Source organism: Delphinus delphis, chromosome 3 (genome assembly GCF_949987515.2).
Source record: "Delphinus delphis chromosome 3, mDelDel1.2, whole genome shotgun sequence".
NCBI classification, from domain to species: Eukaryota; Metazoa; Chordata; class Mammalia; order Artiodactyla; family Delphinidae; genus Delphinus; species Delphinus delphis.
In genome coordinates, this window is record NC_082685.1 from 8,471,075 (window position 1) to 8,493,505 (window position 22,431).

The 22,431-nt window shown below is 48.9% G+C and overlaps 1 protein-coding gene across 6 annotated transcripts in view; it reads right to left on the reverse strand.

Moving 5' to 3' along the window:
* The window catches only part of DNMT1 (DNA methyltransferase 1), a 42,381-nt gene that overhangs the window by 8,231 nt on the left and 11,719 nt on the right, over positions 1 to 22,431 (reverse strand). For all 6 annotated transcript variants that reach the window (XM_060007692.1, XM_060007690.1, XM_060007691.1 and 3 more), the window contains 21 exons: positions 20,654 to 20,688; positions 20,163 to 20,265; positions 18,036 to 18,070; positions 17,020 to 17,107; positions 15,375 to 15,409; positions 14,787 to 14,868; positions 12,414 to 12,448; positions 12,045 to 12,093; positions 11,868 to 11,948; positions 11,679 to 11,788; positions 8,974 to 9,092; positions 8,601 to 8,693; positions 7,576 to 7,727; positions 7,225 to 7,412; positions 6,941 to 7,124; positions 5,366 to 5,463; positions 4,891 to 5,038; positions 3,352 to 3,467; positions 2,955 to 3,159; positions 2,745 to 2,878; positions 1,593 to 1,766 (listed from right to left, as the gene is read on the reverse strand). In XM_060007692.1, the coding sequence (XP_059863675.1) occupies positions 1,593 to 1,766; positions 2,745 to 2,878; positions 2,955 to 3,159; positions 3,352 to 3,467; positions 4,891 to 5,038; positions 5,366 to 5,463; positions 6,941 to 7,124; positions 7,225 to 7,412; positions 7,576 to 7,727; positions 8,601 to 8,693; positions 8,974 to 9,092; positions 11,679 to 11,788; positions 11,868 to 11,948; positions 12,045 to 12,093; positions 12,414 to 12,448; positions 14,787 to 14,868; positions 15,375 to 15,409; positions 17,020 to 17,107; positions 18,036 to 18,070; positions 20,163 to 20,265; positions 20,654 to 20,688 (2,264 nt within the window). The remainder of the gene's footprint in view (positions 1 to 1,592; positions 1,767 to 2,744; positions 2,879 to 2,954; positions 3,160 to 3,351; positions 3,468 to 4,890; positions 5,039 to 5,365; positions 5,464 to 6,940; positions 7,125 to 7,224; positions 7,413 to 7,575; positions 7,728 to 8,600; positions 8,694 to 8,973; positions 9,093 to 11,678; positions 11,789 to 11,867; positions 11,949 to 12,044; positions 12,094 to 12,413; positions 12,449 to 14,786; positions 14,869 to 15,374; positions 15,410 to 17,019; positions 17,108 to 18,035; positions 18,071 to 20,162; positions 20,266 to 20,653; positions 20,689 to 22,431) is intronic.

The following is a 22,431-nucleotide window of genomic DNA, read 5'->3' on the forward strand; positions in this document are numbered from 1 at the left end:
CCGCTCCCAGCCTCAGGGCAGGCGTGTGGCTCGTTCAGCTCTACAGGTGTGCGCAGCAGGGACGCACAAGCACTTGGAGCGGGAGCTCTGAGCGCCAGGAGAGCCTCCAGCGTGCTTCCCCTCGCCTCTGACTGCCGACTCCTGAGAAGGCAGGGCTCCGTCAGCCCAGGGCCCTGAGTGACACAACAGTCCGAGTCCCCTGAACCACAATGGCCACACAGTACAGGCAAGAAGTAAACTTCTGTGATTTTAGAGTTGTTACCACGGCATAGCCTACAGTCTGACTGAGGCATCGACCCAGAGGCAATGCGGGAGAGGCATGGGGAGAAGACTCGTGGTCTGGGCAAGCCGAATTTGGCCTGACCGCGTACTGGCTAACTCAGGCCAGCAAATGAGATGCCAGGCTGCCAAGACCGCAGGGCTGCAAACTCTGAAGACTGCAGCTCAGGGAGGCAGCTGCTGTGCTTTCCCATCAGACCCCCTGAAGTCTGACGGGCTCCAGAGGTGTCTCTGAACACCTGTGCTCTCACTTCAGCTGTGCCAGGAGCATCTGGTAGACAGCACTACAGGGAGTCCTCCCCTTCGAGGCCAAAAACTGGAGCTAAAGGGCGTGATGCACACTCACTGTGCGGGCCTGGAAGGACCGATGTTTTGTAATGTACGGTGACTGAATGGAGGTTGGGGACTGGGCTCCAATTAGGACTCGAGGAAAATGGAATTGCAAGTCGGGAAACTGAGCTGACTAAGCTCAGAAAATGGTGGTTGTAAATCCAACCACGCACTAGTTCTTAGAACGAACAAGGAATGGATCAAGTGTGGACAATATCTGTGGCTTTGATTTTTCCCTGAAGAGCGTCAATCCTCTGATGTGGAAGTCTTTTTTTTAAATTTTATTTATTTTTGGCTGTGTTGGGTCTTCGTTGCTGTGTGGGCTTTCTCTAGTTGTGGCGAGCGGGGGCTACTCTTCGCTGCGGTGCGCGGGCTTCTCATTGTGGTGGCTTCTCTTGTTGCGGAGCACAGGCTCAGTAGTTGTGGCGTGCGGGCTTGGTTGCTCCGCGGCATGTGGGATCTTCCCGGACCAGGGATCAAACCCGTGTCCCCTATATTGGCAGGTGGATTCTTAATCAGTGCGCCACCAGGGAAGTCCCGCAAGTCTTTTGGTGCAATTCCCATTTACCAACAAGCAACTCACAGTCAGCCTTTACTTTAGGCCAGGCGCTGTGCTAATAAGCAACTTTCTTTTAACTCACTTATTCCTTAGGGGCCTGGCAGGCAAGGCACTCCTCTCCCCACTTGATAGATGGGAACTGGGAGGGGCTCTCTGCCATGACCAGCTGGGCAGGAACCCACCACTGACCCTAAAGCTCTCCCTTAGCCAGCGGGCTCTCTGTCTGACTTCTTTCACAGACAGCTTCACTGCCACAGAATTATAGTCGCTCTGCACTGGAAGGCTGGATAACGTCTGCTCACCGCAGATGACACTGTGACAGCTCGGCAGCAGCAGGTACTGGGCTGCGGGGTGGGGGACATTGTGGAGCCAGCTCTGTACTGACCCAGAGCTCCTGGCCCTGACTGCAGCCAGGGGCACTCACTTGAAGGTGAAGGCCTCGGGGGGGAGGTACACGCCATCGCCCACTCGATACTGGATGCCGTTCTTGGTGGCTAAGCTGTAGAGGACCCGGCCATCCAGGTCCTCGAGCTGCTCCATGACCCTGGGAATTTCCTTCTGCCTCATTTCAGCCAGACGTGCACAGCTTGCACAGAACCTGAAGGAGTGAAGGACAGAAACCAAAGGCCCTTAAGTGACTGGTAGTGACTACAAGCAGCTGCCATTGGCTTAATCCAGACTCTGGTGACCAAGAGGAAGGATTTACAGATGTTAGGAGGAACTGGCTTTCCTGCACTTTTATGTTCACACTTTGAAAGCACTTATTTGGGACCAAAGCCCAGAGATACACACAATAGGAAAATGACAAGCCAACCCCACTTTTGAGTAGTCGATCCTAAGACATTAACAAACAGTCTAGAATATGGTCAAGAATCCACCACGAGCGATAATGCAGACAGTGGTAAAGACAGGAACTCAAAACGTCAGAGGAGGTTCACGCTATTACCTCTAAAGGCTGAAGAGGTATTTGGTAAAATGCAACATTATTTCTGATTAATAAACCCTTAAAAGGAGAATTAGAGATTGCCTTAAAAACAGATCAAGCCAAAAGGCAGCTCCAGGTTGACTGGAGAAACACCAGAGGCATCGCAGCGAGCCCTCCTAGCCTCAGCCCTGTCAGCCTTACTGTCACACACCACTCGCTCTGGAGGTGCCGGCTGCCACTTTTAGTTAAAACAAGTGAGGTACCAAGGTTAGAAAGGAAGACGTGGGGCACTGAACACTTTATAAGAAGCAAAGCTTCCCTAAAAGCATTCCCCCACCAGTTCCAATAAAATGGAATCAAAGATCTCACTTACGAGAAAAGACACAAGATCTGTGGTACAGACACTGAGGAACCCAGAAAGACACATCCTGTCCCTGGATGGGACAGCTTCTCCCCACCAGGCTGTCCACACACTTACAGCCACTGCAACCCAGTCAGGCTGCTCTTCGGTTGGTGAGGAAGACGATCAGAAGACGTGGGGAAAGCAAACCCAGCAGAGAGAAGCACGGGAAAAGCTCGAGGGCTTCATGCAGACGCATGGCGTCCACGAGCACCACCAGAGCGGCCCAGGAGCGCAGTCGCGGCACTCACTTGTACTTGTTGTCCTCCACCGGCTGAGTTTTTGGAGGGGACTCAAATCTTGCGTAGTCTTGGTCATACCAAAGCTGGTAGAAATAGGTCTTTCCGTCACCCTCCGACATCAGGGCCTCAGGGTCCACGCCTCCCTAGGGACAAGACTGCCGTCAGCCATGATGACCCCACGCATTGAGGAGGGGCACACAAGGGGCGCCAGGCACTCACCTCCAAGGCCCAGTTTTCCGACGGGGCTTTATAGACGACCTGCACTTTGCTGTGAATGTATGAAAGCTGCATGTCCTCACATTCGTCTACCAGGAACAGCTCCAGGGGGTCCGACGTGGCCCCGAGGACTGTGTCCGTCCCAGCACAGAACCAGTGGGCATGAAACATCTGCCCGTTGCTGTTGTCCTCCCACAGCGCCGTGACCCTGGAGCCGGAAGAGGGGGCGGGAAGGAAGTTCTAACTTGACCGGCAGATCTGGACCGAGTCTCCTTGGGGGACATGTATTTTTTGGTTTTAGTATAGGGCAAAGAGCTGCTGCTATTCTTACAAAATAGGAACCTCCTACTTACTCAACAGAAAGTGTGGGCTGAAGTCAAGCAGAGGGAAGGACACAAACCTTGCTAAATACAGTGGTTTTGAAGAATCATCTGGAATAACAGAAACACAGTCCCCCACTTCCAGGGTTTCCGAGTCGATGCATACCTTCTTATAGTAACTCTTCTTCCCATCGGTCTGAAAACAAGAGCTTAATTTCAGGTGAGGATGGGTTTGAAGGTCCGTGCTAGGCTTGACCTGCGAGTTCCTGTTACTTTATAGGGAAGTATCACTCATAACAATTTCTCCAAGAAGCCGTGAGCTCTACCAGCCTGGCTACTATAGAGAACACCCAACTTCTTTGGCTGGAAGCCTGCAGCAAAGGCCGCTCACATCCCTCTATCACCACCTCTGCCCTCTTGTGTCAACAGCAAATGGGATTCTAGCATTCAATTGTAATAGCACCGTACCCCACTCCTCACACCTCCCTTAGCCACACGGACCTCCTTCTTTCTCTCCCACAAGGAAAGCTGGTCCCACCTCAGGGCCTGTGCTCTGGTTCCTCCCCAGACCTTCATGCGCTGGCTACTCTCCAACCTTTTGGTTTCAGCTCAGATGTTGCCCCACCAAGAAGCCTCCGTGGCCCCAGCACCCTTCCTGCCCCCTGCCCTCCTGACAGTACATGTGTCACAGGCAGGGGCTTAGTTATGCCTAGGCCTAGAGCAGCATCCAGCAGGGTAGGCCTCACGCTTGTTGAGGAAACTGACCATCTTTGCCTTATGGACATCGAGAGAACAACACTGAGATGACATTCACTCTCCAGCTTTGGTAAAGGATTTGACCCTTAGACAGGCAGGTAACCACAGAACCCCCGGGAGACGGTCTGCTAGTGCCCCCAAACACCTACTCCTAGGCCAGAGAGGACTGTGAAGGCTCTCTTCAAAACAAGCTTGGAAGGGGAACCAGCCTGACACCCCAAGAACTGTATCAAATGCCCATTTTGGGGACTTCCCTGGTGGCGTGGTGGTTAAGAATCCTCCTGCCAATGCAGGGGACATGGGTTCGAGCCCTGGTCCAGGAAGATCCCACATGCCGTGGAGCAACTAAGCCCGTGCACCACGACTACTGAGTCTGTGCTCTAGAGCCCGAGAGCCACGACTACTGAGCCTGCGTGCCACAACTACTGGAGCCCATGCGCCTATAGCCCGTGCTCCGCAACAAAGAGAAGCCACCACAATGAGAAGCCTGTGTACCACAACGAAGAGTAGCCCCCCCTCGCCGCAACTAGACAAAGCCCACGCACAGAATGAAGACCCAACGCAGCCAAAAATAAATAAATTAAATAAATAAATATATATAGTTTTAAAAAGCCCATTTTGGAGTGTGAGGAAAACTGAGTCCTTGGGCGTACAAGCAAAAAAATGCATTTCAGGTGCTTGACCACAGGCCTCGGCCTCTCAGTCAGCTCTGCTCCGCTAACAGGACAAATGGGCAGGGACAAACGGGCAGGTTTCTCAGCTGCAGGGCTCAGGCTGCTTAAGACGTCTGGCAGCGAGATACGAGACAACCGGCTTCTCAGAAGGGCAGCGCTAAAATGACTGAGAGCCTGCTCCTGGATTACCTTGACAGCTTCTCCAACCCAAAAGATCCGATCCTTGTTCTGCTTCTTTTTCTTCCCCTGATGCATCTTTTTGGGTGATGGCATCTCTGGAATATTGTCATCCACTTCTTCATCATCATCTGCCTCCTTCATGGCCATGTTGGGACACCTACAAAGTCAGTTATTATAAGCAAGGTCCTCTTTAAAAGTAAAACCACTGGTTAGGACTCTGTGCTCTCACTGCTGGGGCCCGGGTTCAATCCCTGGTCGGGGAACTAAGATCCCACAAGCCTCTCGGTGCAGGCAATAAAAAAAAAAAAAAAGTAAAACCAACTGAAGGTGTTTTACTTAGAAATCGGGGACAGGCCTGGTGACAGTGCTAGACAAAGGGACCCTGCCTGCCCTGTACCTGTCAAGCCAGCTGTCCCACACAAAGCCTATTTGCCAGCAGCTGGCATTTTCCTCCATTTCAAGAACAAGCGTTGGCCAAACCTACCTCCTCTTTTGGCAAGCCTGTTTGCTCCTTCCGCTGCCACCAAATTTAACCATATCCTTACAGGCTTTACACTTTCCACACTCAGGCTGTTGACAAATCTAAAACACATTGAAAAAGTAATCAAACAGTCATTATTAATAGCTGGTAACCAGTTTTTGGTGAATTTAAAAACTGTAAATTTAACCTCATTAGAAGGGAAGTAAGAGTTAGGAACAAGATACGAGGTTTGCATAGGTTAAGCCTGACACATGGTGCTGGGACAGGTGTGGGGAAACGAGAACACGCACTGCTCAAAGGATAATTTGGTAACCCCACTCTGGAGAACACTGTTCTAGATCAAAGTTAAGTACATGACCTACACCCCAGCAATTCTGCTTCTAAGTAGAGAAGAGTCACAGGAAGCCTCGTTAGAATATCAAGTTGTCCATCCCTGAGGGATAAGCTGGAAGAGTCACAATGAAATATTATGGAAAAGTTAAAGTGTTAACTAGTGTGACCTCCAAACAGCTCCCGCGGACATACTGAAGGTCACGTGTCAGACACAGATTAGTCACGGAATTGGGGGCACCACGGTAAGGAGTGTTCCAGCTCACTTCTACTCCTGGCTTCTGGACGTCTTTGAATATGTCATGTTAACGCTGTCTCTGGGAGATATCTGACTCACCTACCGGGGTACTGTGAGAATTCAACTAAAAATATGCATGAAAACAATTTGAAAAAGAAACAAACACACATAACAGCTGTGAAAGATTCCAGTTTACGTATACTTTCCTTAAAATTTTTTTTAAAGCTTGGATACATATGCACTAGATGAAATAAAGTAAAACCACAACAAGAACGGCGAGGACATGCAAATCCCTATTTAAGGGCAGTCCCTGAAGACAAAGGAGACACTCTGAAGTCAGTGGCCAGTGTGAATGCAGGGCAGTTCTGAAGGCAGCTGCTGTATTTTTGTGTTTAAGTTTTCATCCAAATTAAGTCAAACAGATACCAAAATACTGGGTTGGCCAAAAAGTTCGTTCGGGTTTTTCCAGAAGATTGGATGGAAAAACCCAAATGAACTTTATGGCCTACCCAACAGACCCGATCCCTGGGTCAGAGAATTAGGGGGATTAATTCCTCTAGAGTGAAGTAAATATATATTAAAAAATTCAGTAAGAGAGGTCTTTTCAGGCCTCAAAGCTAAGCTGGACAAAGTCCCCACTTTCCCAGGGAACTGATGCCATGAGACAAGGCAGGCTCCTGGGTGGATGTCCCTACTTGGAGGAAGCAGCGCCTCTGTGGGGTAGTCACTCCCTCTGCCCTTACACCAGGGCCTGAGGACACAATGGGACACAGCCAGAGCAAAGGCACCCAGAAGGCCAGGCTCCTCTGCAACAACAGTGGCGCTGACAGCAAAGTGCCCGAGCATGCCTCTTTTGACAGCTGTCCCAGAAGACATGCAAGTCCCCCCAGATCACTAACTCTTTCTTCTAGCTTCTGTTTTAGGGGTCACATTTGAGGAGTGAGCATCTCAAGCCAGAAAGAGAAAGAAGTGAGTTCCTCAGAGATCACAAGGGGAGCAGGCAAGGTTACCTCACAGACGCCACACCGCCGGCGTTTAAAGGCGTTCTCCTTGTCTTCTTTGTCATCCTTTTCAATTTGCTCCGCAAAGAAAGTGTCAAAGATCTGGTAGACCAGCTTCGTAGTGGTGGCTTTGGTGGGGCCTCTGTCCTTCTCCTTGGCAGGATGCCGGATGGTCTGCCGCCTTTCAGCTCGCCTGGGAGAGAGTTTCCATGGTGTTAGCGGGCTGGGAAGAGCGCACAGGATGCTCTGCCTTCTGTCTCACGTCTTCAGTCTCATTCCTGCTGCATCCTTACCTTTTTCCCAAGGTGACCCCGGCCAACTTGATCAGGTCTCTCATGCAGGGGGTCAGGAAGATGGGCTGCTCGTCACTGTCCCCAGCCCGATCATAACTCTCTACTTGTTCCACCACAAACTGGGCGTGTCGAAGGAGAGAATCCTCTGTGAATCGATTCAGGTTGAGCATAGAAGGAGGAACAGTGGTCTTTTAGGGAAAAAAAAAAAAAAAAAATCAGAGGTTTCCCTTAGGCTTAAGCAAAACTAATCTAAATCAAACAAACAATTTCTGCTGACTCTGAACATGTTTTCTAGCACATCTCATATAAATAGGTGTGAATCCCATATTGTGAATAACCTAAACCTCTTACCTCGATCTTATTGATCAGGTCTTCGTATGTTGAGTCAGGGTTGTTCTGCAGGAACTCAACTACTATCTTACTTATGTAGATCTTCTCTTGCATCACACTGAACAGAGGTGCATACTCTGGGCTAGGATCCATCAAAATGTATTCGGCAAATGCTGCAGTGAATGGATGTTTAAGAGAGCAGTTTGAACCTGATGGCAGCTACAGTGGCCAAAGGGCAGGGACGAGGCTATGAGGCTTACAGAACAGGCTAAGAGTCATTCTGTACCCAAATGTCAAAAAACATGAAGTACAGTCCAGAGTTAGCTCATTCGGAAGGGGCCTGTCTGAGCCAGCCAGAGGACGGAGACTGGCCAAGTGGCTTTCCTTTGGCTCGATTCTGGTTTTTGGAATTCAGTTTGGGTTTCAGCTGCAAGAACATGACCTGCTTTTACACCAGAGGGTCAGTTCCAGGGCCAGTTGTAGCTAATATAAGAGGCCATTCCAGGGACTTCCCTGGTGGTGCAGTGGTTAAGAATCCGCCTTACAATGGAGGGGATGCGGGTTCCATCCCTGGTCAGGGAACGAAGATCCCACACGGCACAGAGCAACTAAGCCCACATGCCACAACTACTGAGCTCACGCGCCTCAACTAGAGCCCACATGCCGCAAACTACAGAGTCCACGCGCTCTGGAACCCACGCCACAACTACAGTGCCCACGTGCCCTGGAGCCCGCATGCCACAACTGAAGAAGAAAAAACCCGCACACCACAGCTAGATAGAAACCCGCGCATCACAATGAAGAGCCCGCATGCCTCAGCAAAGACCCGATGCAGCCAAAAATAAATAAAATAAGTAAATGATAAATCTTAAAAAAAAAAAAAAAGAGCCCATTCCATTCAAACCTGACATGCTTTCCACATGGTCACATGAGCCTGACACTTCCCAGAGCCTGACACTTCCCAGAGCCCAACCAAACCCTATGAAAGACAGGAGCGAAGGCCCCTTTCAGCTCCCAGAAAGGTCCACGATTGGTCACATACTTACAGGTGCTAAAGCCAAGGAGAGCCTTTTCACCTCCATCAAAGCCAGCAATCCACCATTCATTTATTGGACCAAGATTTTTGCCATTAACACCACCTAAAAGGGGGGAAAAAGTTTCCTGAAAGCAAAGTAGACTAAGAATATGCCTCTCAAAAACTGAGGAGGGTTAAGTGGCACTGAGTGCCCACCTGAGCCGACACCTCTTATCAGCCAAGCCGGGCAGTCCTTACTGGAGCCATCAGAGAGTCTGCTCGTAGCTGCTCACAGCCCAGTCTCAAGCCCTAACTTTAAGAGGCAATAGTTCCAGTTGAATATTGCTCTCATCTCAAAGTTTTGTTTGTAAACTGTCCCAAACAACCTGGAACGTGCCACGTACCTTCGGGAGACGGGTCATCCTCATATATTGGCTTTGCTGAACCAGAAAAGAGGAGCTCGACATCCTTCTCAATGAGGCCGGTGTCGATCGGGCACAGGTGACCTCGTTTACAGTACACGCTAGACAGGCGACAGAGTGGATTTACCAGCTAACCAAAGGCAGGCTGAAGTACAGAGTCAAGCTCAGACACGAGGTGGACTACGTGCAGTCCCTAGGCTCAGCTGTCTCCTTGGCTGCCAGAACACTGGCTCAGTACAGTGTTCTTTCACCCAGACAGCTTCTACCCGATTCGCCCACCTGGGTATCAAGAGTATAAGTGTCTGAAGAGGCAACGTGGAGAGGTCAGCGAGACTGATAGTGGGATGGCGGGAAATCTCACAAGGGCACCACCTGCTACACCCTCCCTCGGTGAGTTGCTAGTGGAGAAACAATGGCTTCTCAAACACATCCTACCCAGAGCTGTACAACCATCCCCTCTAGCTCCAAAATGTTCTTGTTGCTGAAAATGAAACCTCACACCCACTGAGCTGTCACTCCCTATCCCCTCCCCACCCCTGGCAACTACTAATCTGCTTTGTTCCTGTGGATTTACTGCTTCATAGCATTTCATATATGGTTAATTTTGTGCTATGTGACTTTCGCCTCATTAAAAAAAATTAAAATGAGGCACATTATACAATAGCATAAAAGGTGAGGTACATCAAGGACATCGGAAGGAGGGACTCCCACCTCCCTCTGGGGGTTCAGCCTCCAGTTTAAGGGCATCCACTGCCTAGAGATGCTCCTTGACATTTGAGAGGATGTGCATCATTAAGCAGGATGCCAAACTTGAGAAAATCATGGGGTTGGGGTGGGTTCTGCTTATGAACCTGCTCACGCTGGCCTCGAGGCCAGAGGTGCCGTGCTACCCCTCAGAGTCCAAGCGGGTCACGTGGAATCCGTGCAGGTCTGAGAGCACCACCACGCTCCCACCACCTAGGCCCTTGGAAGCCAAAATTCCGCATCTCGGACTCTCACACAATTAAAAAAAATTAAAACATGACCACTTTGAGTGGAGTTCCCCTACCAAGCACGGTAGGTAGACACGGGTCACAGCCTTGCCATCAGGACCTGAAGATGTGGGAAAGATGGACCAAGGGAGGGCAGGACACCGCGGACGCACAGAAGAGGAGGATCCAGCGCCCAGCCTGACGGGCTGTCCACATGCTCCCTCAGTAGAGGGGACATCAGGGAGAAGTGCCAAGTCCCAGGCAGGGTTAGGACCCACTGGTTCACAGGAAGGGCTTGTTTCCACCTGCCACTTTCAGCCCAAGTACCAGAGGTAAACAGAGTTCCTAATTACCCAGGTGGTCTGGCTCCAATGGCCTGATGCTACAAAGGCATGTCATTCCTACGAAGTGTGTTTTTACTGCCCCCTTCCCAACCTGCTATTCTTGAGGAGTGGCCAGGAGACCCCAAGCCCTGACACTCCCGACTACAGCGGCCCCGGCCCCTGGTTCTCCTGAACCTCTGCCCCAGGAATGCCACAGGGAAGCAGGAGGCCATGAATGTCAGCAATGCCAACAGCACGTTTCAGCTGTGCTGTCAGGCAGAGGTTGAGCCAGGGGATCGCTGGTAGATGGGCAGCATCCCACTACAGATCAGGATCCTGATCGTGGAGCGTGGGAGACACCACCAACCACAGCGAGTGTACGGAGTACTGCAGGAGAAACATACTGGGGTTTCCCTGGGCCCAGAGCCCCCCAACCCACTGTGGGGCAGGAGTGTCGGAAAGGCTGCCCAGAAATGATTCCACCTGAGGCTACAACAGGCGGCCCGCCCACCCCTACTATTCTCTGGTCCAGGGAGCGGAAAAGCACGTGCCAAGGCCTGAAAGGAGACATGGGCTGGTCCTGGAGCCAAGCCATTTCCCACAAGAAGCAAAGTGAAGCACCTCCAGTGAGGGGGACAGAACGGAACCAAGGGGGCTGGAGAGCACGGGGACTCTGCTCACTCACAGGCTTGTTTGAGTACAGTCCAGACGTCACGGACCTCCACGCCGAAGAGCCCGGCATCACTGACATGGCCTGCAAAGCCCTGCAGGATCCAGGCCCCTCCCGGGCCCCTGTTCCCCTACCACTCACCCCCAGTCCCTCTACTCCCCCCACACAGCCTCTCGCCTAGCCTTCCCCAGCCGATGTGCCCACCTCCCAGCCTCCACGTGCTGTTCCCTTCTCCTGGATGTCTTTCCCTCACTAGCCCCTCGGCTTGTTCTTAAGCCACCGAGTCTTTGCTCCAGTCCCTTCCTCTCCATTCTAAACAACTTTCCCCCACCCACTCTCTGCTCCCCATGCTTTTCACATCTGCCACAGTGTCACTACCCGACAGGCCTAACTTTTGTTCTGCCTCCACGAGACCAGGGAGCTGAGGTGCTGCATCTGTAAGACCTCGTTCAGGACCTAGCACATAGCTGGCCCTCACCTGAATGAGCTCCAGGATGCTCACCTGCTCAAGACCTAACAGGTAGAGCTGTAACCACCCGCCCACCCACCCCACCACCACCAGCAAACGTCCACCAGACGTCTACCAGCTTGCTGGCCCTTATCTCGTGTCAGCAGCTTAAGAAATGTTGCAGGTTAGGTATTAAAAACTTCACTAGGATATTAAGAACTTAGGTGTCTTTAGGAAAATGCCCCGTTACGATAAAGCAGAGGCGCATCAGTTACCTGAAGCAGGTCAGTTTGTGTTGGGGAAAATCCTCGTAACTCTCAAAGCCAGATTCATTGGCATCAAAGATGGACAGTCTCTCATTTGTCAACAACTGTATCTCTTCCACCTGAGAGACATTGACCATTAACTAGACACAAGAGACAGGAAACTATCAATATAAGGCTGAAAACACAGCTGGAACTTACTGCATCAGGGAGATGCTGTTCATATCTTAGCTCGGGGTCATCCAGGTACTGTCCGCACTCAATGCACTTCAGAGGATCGGTCTGTGGAGGCACGAACACAAACAGCGCTCAGAGAGCCAGCCCCAAGCAATCGCATTAGTGGTGCACAACTGGTTTTACTCCCAGATATACGTTTACCTTGGAGGACACTACTGCCATTTTGGTTCGAGCCATTTTCTTCTCAGTTCTGTGTACCAAGCAGAAGGTTTTTTTAGTCATTTCACAACATATCAGAATCTGCCATCAAAGTTACACCTGATCCACCAGACACAGATGAGCACCAGACGCCGCATAAGGGGCAAGGTGCGAGGCCGTAAGCATCTTTACCACGCGGAGGGGAGCTGCCTCACACGGCAGGATTGGAACGTCTCGGTCCTGTGCTCACACTCCATCACGTACAAAGCTAAGGCTACTCCAGAATTCACTAAAAGCCCCTTTACTTGCTTTCTAGGACAACCATTTTAATATTATGATCTGCTTTGTATAAAGACAAAAATACGTTCTTACGGTTCTTTGCATGTAGTTCTGCGTCTCTTCTCCTCCTAAACGGAGAAAACAAAAGAGTGGAGGGTAAAAAAGTATTTTCCATCTGGATAATGCTTCAGTTAAGAATTTAATGTACAAGGTTATCACAAAACGTACATGGTTATCACAAAAGTCAGAGGCAGGAAGGCAGTCAGAGAACCACTGAGACCCAAGCCATCTCCAGTGTCTAGTCTCATACACAAAATTCCTTTTTTTAAAAAAATAAATTTATTGATTTTCTTTTATTTATTTTTGGCTGTGTTGGGTCTTTGTTGCTGCGTGCGGGTTTTTCTCTAGTTGCAGCGAGCGGGGGCCACTCTTCGTTGCGGTGCGTGGGCTTCTCGTTGCGGTGGCTTCTCTCGTTGCGGAGCACGGGCTCTAGGCACGCAGTTAGTTGTGGCATGTGGGCTCAGTAGTTGTGGCTTGTGGGCTCTAGAGCGCAGGGTCAGTAGTTGTGGCGCATAGGCTTAATTGCTCCATGGCATGTGGGATCTTCCCGGACCAGGGCTCGAACCTGTGTCCCCTGCATTTACAGGCAGATTCTTAACCACTGCGCTACCAGGGAAGCCCCTAAACAAAATTCTTATAACCAGACTTCCTTAAAAGACTCATAAGATCACTTTAAAAAAACAAACAAAAAAACCCAGCTTTACTGTATAAGTGGTACCTCAGAGTAAGTATATAATTGAAGAGGGGTACTATGGACTGAGTTGTATCCCTGGCCCCCCACCCAATTCCTACGTTGAAGCTCTAACACCAAATGTGACTGTATTTGGAGATGAGGCTTTTAAGGAAGTGACTATGGTTAAATGAGGTCACAAGGGTGTGGACCTAATCCAATAGGACTGGGGACCTCATAAAGAGGAAGGGACACCAGAGCTCTCTTTCTCCCTACGTGCTTGCACAGGGAAAGGCCATGTAAGGAACCAGCACGAAGACAGCCGTCCACAAGGCAGGAAGAAAGACTTTTCCAGAAATTAACCCTGCTGGCACTTTGAACTTTTAGTTCCAGTCTCCAGAACTGTAAGAAAATAAATGTCTATTGGTTAAGTCACCCAGACTGTCATATTTTGTTATGACGGCCCCTGCTGACTAATATAAGAGAAAATTTATTTCTAGAATTATTTTGGGTAAATGAAGGAATGGTAGAACACAACTATCACAATCTGTAACTCCCAGTGAAATAATGGATTTAAGCAATGACTGTTAAAAACATTAGGTGAAAAGCTGAGGGGAACTTTATAATGGATGGATCAGGCAGATGGCACCTGAGCTCAGTGATCAATCCTAACACCTTCAAAAGATAACCATGCCTTATGGTATGATGTAACAGGAAGTACACAGCATCACCTCAGAAGTACTCTGGGAAACAAGAGACCTGCCTCTGGTCAAGCCTCTGGACCTAACTACCGGTCTGCAGGCGGACAGGGCTGGAGGGATATGTCAAGCCTGAGAACCCACAGACGCTACAGGTAAGCTGGCTAGTTCCACCAAGTGCAAGAAAGAGGACAGGGTGAAACAGCAGATGACACACTGAGGACAAACAGGAACCAAGTGTATTATATAGGCTGTGTTGGGGTCCTGAATCCAACTGTAAAACACACAAGGGAGACCATCAGGGAAATCTGAACGGAGATTAGGTTTTTATATTATTGTGCTATGATAATGGTATAGCGGTGATTTTCTTTAAATACATTTATTTATTTTTTAAATTTTTGGCTAAGTTGGGTCTTTGTTACTGCGCAGGGGCTTTTCTCTAGCTGCACAGAGTCGGGGCTGCTCTTCGTTGTGGTGCACAGGCTTCTCATTGCAGTGGCTTCTCTTGTTGCAGAGCACGGGCTCTACGTGTGCAGGCTTCATTAGTTGTGGCACGCGGGCTCAGTAGTTGTGGCTCACGGGCTCTAGAGCGCAGGCTCAGTAGTTGTGGCACACGGGCTTAGCTGCTTCGCGGCCTGTGGGTTCTTCTCGGACCAGGGCTCGAACCCGTGTCCCCTGCATTGGCAGGGGGATTCTTAACCACTGTGCCACCAGGGAAGCCCAGTGGTAATGTTTAAGAAGAGACTCCTCTCCTTTTAGAAGCACTTCTGTAGATATTTCAGCAATACATCTGGGATCTGTTTATCTTCAGAGCGAGGGAGGGTAAGGAGAACGAGTAAGGCTTGGGTAAAACATGCCTAATCATGGGTTGATAACTGTTGAAGGCTGATGACAATGTGAGGGTTTGCTACCCTTTTCTGCCTACCTTGGGGTATGTTTGAATGTTTCCATAAGAAAAATTGTTTAAAAAACACTTTAATATATTCCAGCCAATGGGATATTATGAAACACAGTAGAATTGAAAAAACTAGGCCTTACCTTTTCATCCTCATCTTTCTCATCAGAAACTTGTGGTTTTACTCCTTCAGGTTCTTTTTCTTCTGGTCTCCGTTTGCTAGCTCTATTGGATAAACAAATAAGTCAGATGTTAGCTTAAAAAAAAAAAAAAATTATATTGCCAATTCACATAAAAATGACAAACTAATGCCTTCCTACAGAAAAGCAAACTATTCCCAATAGATCTGGTGAACAGATACTTTCTTCCCATCCAAAAAACAAAGTCCCCTTGTCACAGTAGCTCCAAAGGTGTGTCACTAACTCGTGATCCTGAAAGGAAGCCTTCAGAAGCCCCATGTGACCCTCAGACGTGGGGCCTGATGAGAGGTGCCGGAAACTAAGAGACATGTGACAGTGCAGTGACAGGAGCACTACCCACGTGGCAGAGGGTATCAGGTAAGATGGGGCCCAGAGTTTGATTTCTCATCCAGCCCCGCCCAAACTGATCCAATCTTCCAATAGCACCAGCAATTCCCTGTAAACCTCTACATCACAGATCTCCAACAGTTATTTCGCTAATTTAAATTACACAAAGCACAGCACAAAAGCACAAGCATTTTAACCACTTACAGATCTTTGGGTTGACTTCTGTGCCTCTTTTCATCCTGAGAGGGGAAAGTGTGGGTGGAGAAATAAAGGGGGGAAAATTAATTTCTGAGTAAGAGCGAGACAAAACCCCAAAGTATCAGTTAAGGATTGCAGCACTGTGGAATGAGAGAACAGGAAAATCTGGGCAGGTCTACAGGGTAGAGATGAGGCTTCAAAAATGTTAACTCAGTTTCCTAACACCTACAAACAAGAGTTGACCGGTAGTTGGCAAACTTCCTGTAAAGGGCAAAAAAATACACATTTTCAGATGTACAAGCCACAGACCTGTGTCACAGCTACTCAACTCTGCCACTGTAGCACAAAAGCAGCCAGAAACAATACATAAGTGAAATGGTATGACTGTGTTCCAATAAAACTTTATGAAAACAGGCAGAGGGCCAGATTTGACCTGTGGATCACAGTTTACCAACCCCTGTCCTAGGATAGCTCAAAGTAAAAGGGAATATTATAGCCATTTTGCTTATGTCGGCCAAAATGCCCATAGCTCCGTCTGTCGTTTGGTCAGGGGTGAAGATGTCATACAGACAGGCACTGGGACAGTAGAAGTGGGGTAGGGGGTGACAACACTAAACTTCGGAATCTAGTATGGGACAGAAGTAGAAGTAGGAATTCCCGACTTGGTCACCAACTCATTAGACAAAGTCAAATGTTTGATCCTTTTGTCCTTTTCTGCCGTGAGGCAAAAGTGCTGGCTGTGTGGTCTAAAGCTCCTACCAGTTGCCGTCTGAGGAAAATGGGTGGTTTGACAGCACCGCTAAGATCTCTCTAGATCTGAAGGGATGCCAGGCGAGTGCTGACAGTAAGGTAATGAATATCCAGACAGAAAGATGAGAGACAATAACATGTTAGATAGAACAAGCTGGAGGAAACACCGAAAGGATCATCTGCCATAGAACAAGAAGGGGTGCCCGCTGGAAGCGAGAATGCTCACGACCCAGCAAGTCTGACCTCTGGCTCTGCTCTCTAGATCTCAGACAGAAAACCAGAGACAATCCTGGGACCACCCTCGTTTGGCTTCTCTTAGACAGGGACCAAACTGCTAAGGAGCTTAAGAGTCCTGTGCTGCGGCCCCCAGCATCTGTGTCCCCCTCCCCTGGAGTTCACAGCCCTGTGGATAACCTTGCTGCCCAGGACGTTTACACAGGCCCACCCCTGGATCAATGTAGTGTTTTAGGGTTTAAATGTGCTCACTTAGCTGAACTGGGGAAGCTGGCAGGGAAGGGAAGAGCTAGGCTCAGAACTCAGGAGACTGACTGGTTGGTAAAGCAGCACAAGTGTGATGACACCATGTAGCTGGGGTGACACGTCAAGCCTTCTCAGGGCAGAGGCTCTGAAGAGAAGCTGGCTCCACACACGCCTTAGTCCAGCACACAGAGGCCCTCCCCACCGTTACGATGCACAGACAACTGAACACTCACTATGTATCAGGCGCTGACATGAAGTGACAGCCACCCACCCCCACGAAGGGTAGCAGCTGACCTGCCCAGCGCCACCCCACGGGCAGGTAGGGCTGGAGCTGAACACAGAGCCCTACCCCACGCCATTTCTCCCCACCAACTGGGAACGTAAGGATCAGGTAGAGATAAGTGACAGAGTCAGTCTTTACTTTGTCTTCTCCTTCATTCATTTCAGCCTGAGCTCCTCCGGGCCTTGCATCTCTGTCTGGCTCCTCCTTAGATTTCTGTTTAGGTGTTCTGCCGCAGAACGAAACACACAGTCAGCTCAGGGCGCCCGCTGCCCTTTCAAGCAGCCCCAGTGAGGGGTTTACACGGTCTCCTCCCCTAAGTTAGAGCATGGATTGTATTTCTTATCTGAAGGGCAAGTTTTCAGAGCAAGAAACCCAGAAGGCATTTATTACTTCAGAAAGTATGATCTCGGAAGCGCCGTCTACACTTCCCTGTTGCTGAGACACGCAGTAGTTTACAAACAAAAGAGACAACAGGGATCCACTGATCTCTGGTAACCTGATGGGAATCCTGCCTGTGGTGGATTCCTGTGCAGGTTTGCTAGCTGGCCTGAGGTGCCGTCCAGAAAGTCCTCACCTCTCCGTCCGCCAGGGCCCGGCCACTCGGTTCAGGTGTTCTGCCCACCCCAGACTCAGGCCCAGCCTCGACATTTGCTTCAGCCCACTGTCTGTCAGAGGCTGCTTTCCACTTCTGCCCTCAGGTGCTGCCACTGCCACGGGAGCACACCCAGGCTGGCCAAGTCTTGGGGCTGAAGCGGGTCCACCTGACCAAGATCAGCCAATGGCCACTGAGCCGCGAACATGTACGCTCAAAACATGGTTACTCTCGTAAGCCACTGAGCTTCGGGGCAGTTTGTCATACAGCGCCTTCACAGCTGTGGGGAAGGGACAGAGCTGCTCAATGCCCTTTAACCACCACCTGACTAGCTGCTTGCTGCATGAGCACCACCAAGAAGAGGCCTGGGGTCAAGGTCAGCTAAATCTCACCTGACCTCAGCCTTCAGTGTGGTGGTCCGACCTTACACGAGCAGAAGTCATCCACACAGCATATGTATGATCAGTGCACTTAACACTCTGTCCAATCCATTATTTTTACCAGAACGCTTGTTTTAGCAAGTAAGCTTCACAAAGTACAAAGGCATGTTAACTGTACTTACAGTTCTTTGGTTTGACTTCTGAGTCTCTTTTCTTCCTAAGTGGAGGGGAGGGGGAGACCAAAAAAAAAAAAAAAAAAGACTAGTTAATTTTTTTTTTGTTTTCTGTGGTACGCGGGCCTCTCACTGTTGTGGCCTCTCCTGTTGCAGAGCACAGGCTCCGGATGCGCAGGCTCCGCGGCCATGGCTCACGGGCCCAGCCGCTCCGCGGCATGTGGGATCTTCCCGGACCGGGGCACGAACCCGTGTCCCCTGCATCGGCAGGCGGACTCTCAACCACTGCGCCACCAGGGAAGCCCAGATTAGTTAATTTTTGCATTTGATTTGAATCTTTCTACTAAAGAGTTTTACGGAAATAAAATACTTAAACTGATCCTGCAGTCTAGTTGGAATAAAGATTCTCTTCTTTCAAGACAGCACATTTTTGGGACTTTCCTGGTGGTCCAGTGGCTAAGACTCTGTGTTCCTAATGCTGGGGGCCCAGGTTCGATCCCTGGTCGGGGAACTGGATCCACATGCCATAACTAAGAGTTCACATGCCACAACTAAAGATCCCGAATGCCGAAATAAATTAAAAAAAAAAAAAGGCACTTTTTTTGGTGGGGTAGGTAGGCAGGAAGTTAAAGAACTCTTAGACAGATCCTGATGTTTAAGAGGGATTTGGGGGCAAAATACTATCTACTTGTCATTATTAAGTGTTGACAGTCTCATAGAAAACTTTATCAAAACTAGGAATCTAATAAAGAAATGAAGTAGAATGACCCAATCTGGAAAAGAGCTCCGTCTCAAACATGGACAACAAATTGTTTTGAGTCTGAATTTAGAGAGCTAAACACGCCTCTCCAGAGAGCAGAATTCAGCCTCAGGAACCCCACACTTTGTAAGGAGATCACAAAGGTTGGTGATGTTAACAGAAGGAACACATTGCAGACCTTCCTCCTGGAAGAAGAGATCCTGGGAGTCTGGTCACAGACAAGGGATTTCAATCTTGCCCTCAAATCCTTCTTTGGAGGGTGGTGGTCACGCTAGTCCACTAGAACCGCTTCTTCATGTGTCAACATGTGTCAACATGTGTCCCAACTGTAACTGCTGCTAACTTTAACTAGGATCAGGGTAGGGAAGTGATCAGTTAAAGACTAGTTTCAAGTACCAAATAATTCAAGAATTATACATCTTTAGTTGATTCCCCATTAGGACAAAATAACAGACACCCATCCTTTAACAGGCTCTCAATAAGGGCACACACCACCCACCCATTTGAGTTTCTAAGAAACCTCTAATCAATGTCTTAATAAAACCAAAAGGGACCTAGGGCTTCCCTGGTGGCACAGTGGTTGAGAGTCCGCCTGCCGATGCAGGGGACACGGGTTCGTGCCCGGGTCCGGGAAGATCCCACATGCCGCGGAGCGGCTGGGCCCGTGAGTCATGGCCGCTGAGCCTGCGCGTCCGGAGCCTGTGCTCCGCAACGGGAGAGGCCACAACAGTGAGAGGCCCGCGTACCACAAAAAACAACAACAACAAAAAACCCAAAAGGGACCTGATATTGTTCTACCACCTGTGACTGACCAATGTCAGCCCTTTGTCATATGGGGCAGTGCTGTCTAATGGTAAAGCTTCCAGTATCAGACCCCCTATTCCTTCTCCTACCCCCTCCCATGGGGGTTCAGTGGGTACATCTGTATTTCACAGAACCTTAAACTCCGATTTTACAAAGGAGCTGGAGGTCTGGGGAAAGAACTCATCTGATCTCAGTTAAGAATGCAACTCTATACCTGGACGATACTAGAGCACTTTAGCACCTCATGTGTTTGAAAATGAGACCTTCACAAGGACCCCATGGGCAGGAGAGGCAGGCAGGAGAGCGGACAGACTGAAGCTCTGTGACTGACTGATCAAGTAGCAGAGGTTCAGCTGACTTCCAGGCCTACCGCTGATTTACTATCACCACAGCCACGTAACACACCTTCCACATAGAGAACCAGCAGAAAAATGAGTTTGAAGAGCATTTTAGCTAAATTCAAGGTCACTTTGATCGTTAGTGAAAGTCACTCTGTTCCTACACGCTCCCCACACCCTCACCCCCCTTCCTAGAACCAAATGGGTTCTGAGATTAAGGTGGAAGTGACAAACCTGGAGGTGACCAGGCTTTACTTTATCATCTCTTTCTTCTTCTTCCACGTGTGTTCCTGGTCTTACTCTTCCCGGTTCTTCTGCAGGGAGCAGTCCAGCAACTCTGTCAAGCAAAATCACACACCCTAATGTTGACTTTCACAGACTCCTCCCGTGGAAGCAATTTTCAAAAGGTCTTCCTTCCTACCCACCGCCCCAAAAAATCAATCTTCATCTCAGAAGCCCTGAAAGGCACATATTACCTCAACATTTAATATTTAATACAACCTTTAGATCTAGTTCTGATAACGGCCAGTTGCCCCCAATTCACTCTTTGCAAGACAATTCTACCTGAATCACAAGGTTAATAATCTGACTGCAAACTCGGCATCCTTAAGCTATCTATGGTCACCCCGGCAACTCACTATAAAGTTCTTCTTTTTAGAAGATTTCAGAAAAGTAATTTCAGTCATCAAGGTTACATATTGCACAGAAAAGATTATTATTCTTACCGTTCTCTGGATGTAACTCTACGTCTCTTTTCCTCCTATGTGGAGAGAAGGGAAAAAGAGAAAAACAATATTTCAAAAGAAGATCAAAACCAAAAGCATGAGTCAAAGTATTAAATAAATACATTTGATGTGGTTAAAAACAGGGGTTGAGGGGTAATCTGGGTTTGGGGGAGATCTGGGCAACCTTCAGCCTGGTGTTGATGTCCCACCACCCTCAAAACAAAGAGAGGCCCAGGAGCTGGCCCGGCACACATCTGGGCACTAGAGGTCATCTAGTGACGCTACGTAAAGTCAAAGATCCGCCTCATGTCAGGAATTTGTTAACACTAGAAAAAAACCAAAGTAGTAATTTGGGATTCACATCAGGAAGTGATGATGACAACCTAAACTGGACACCAGCCCTTCTCTGATGAATACCTTAGTACACTACTTCCCTAAGTTCACAACGCTTGCCATCTCCAGGATATCTGTATTTATGTATTTAAGAGGGATAAAAATATTGTGGTGAAAAAAAAAATATATTGTGGTGATGAAACCGATCTATGTCTTGTCTGAGGTGGAGGTTACAAGAATGCATGCATGCGTACATGTGACCATACATGCACAGTGAATAAAGTGTGTAGATTACGCCGATGTCCATGTTCTGGTTTTGCTATTACAGTTACGTGAGATGTTACCATTGGAGAAAGTTGGGTAAACTACACAGAACCCCTGTACTATATTATACGGAATTAATCTGTATGTGTATATATAAAATTCTGCCTCCAGACTGCCTTTAGACTCGAGCTACAACATCAACTCTTCCCTGGGTCTGCAGCCTGTTGGCCTGTCCTGCACATTTCAGACTTGCCAGCCTGAAATCGTGTGACTCAGTTGCTTAAATTAATCTCATACATACAGACATCACTGGGTCTGTTTCTCTGGAGAACCCTAAGATAGATTTTATACTACAGTTATACATACATACATATCATCTGAAACAATACAGAAGAAACTGATGAATGCTCGCCTCTCAAAGGAAGGACAGGATGGAGAGGGGGGAGTACCACCCCTATGTACCAAACAGCCTTTTGTACTGTTTTACCAAATGCATGTATTTAATACCTGTTTTAAAAAACACAGTGAGATCTCAAAACTTTAAATTGACTAAAGTAAGATTCTCTCTGTAGTACTACTTATTTGACCACCACCACCTGATAACACTGGTGTGGTGCACTGAGCCTTACTCTAGCATATCGGGATAAACCCTGTTTCGACAAGTGTTCATCCTCCAAGTCCCCAAGGTCTCACACACACTGCCAGTGAAACTGCTTCCTGCTTGGGAAAGAGTGCCCCAGTTCGTTTCTTTAGAAGCTAAAAGGCTACGTAAGCCCTCCAAAAGGTTAGAGGGCAAAGAACAACTCTAAAACTGGCACACTTGTTAAAAAAAAAAAAGACTTGCCAATATTACAAGAGCCAGCTTGCTTTCACCTGTGACACGTTTTCTTAGGAGGCAAGGGATGTGGCCACGTGACTTGGACAAGCTGTTTCCCTCTGTCTCAGTGTCCCACCTGTGAGTGGGTAGTCTGACTAAACAGGAGAATGAGTATGTCTTTTACAACAGGACGTCAAGTCCACCTCAGTGATATTGGTAGCCTTGAGTCCAGTGCTTCTCGCTCAGTGCAACTGTGCCCCCCAGGGGACACCTGGGAAAGTCTGAAGGTGATTTTGGTTGTCACAACTGGGAGGAGAGAGGGAATGTTACGGGCATCTAGGGAGTAGAGGTCGGGACCTTGCTA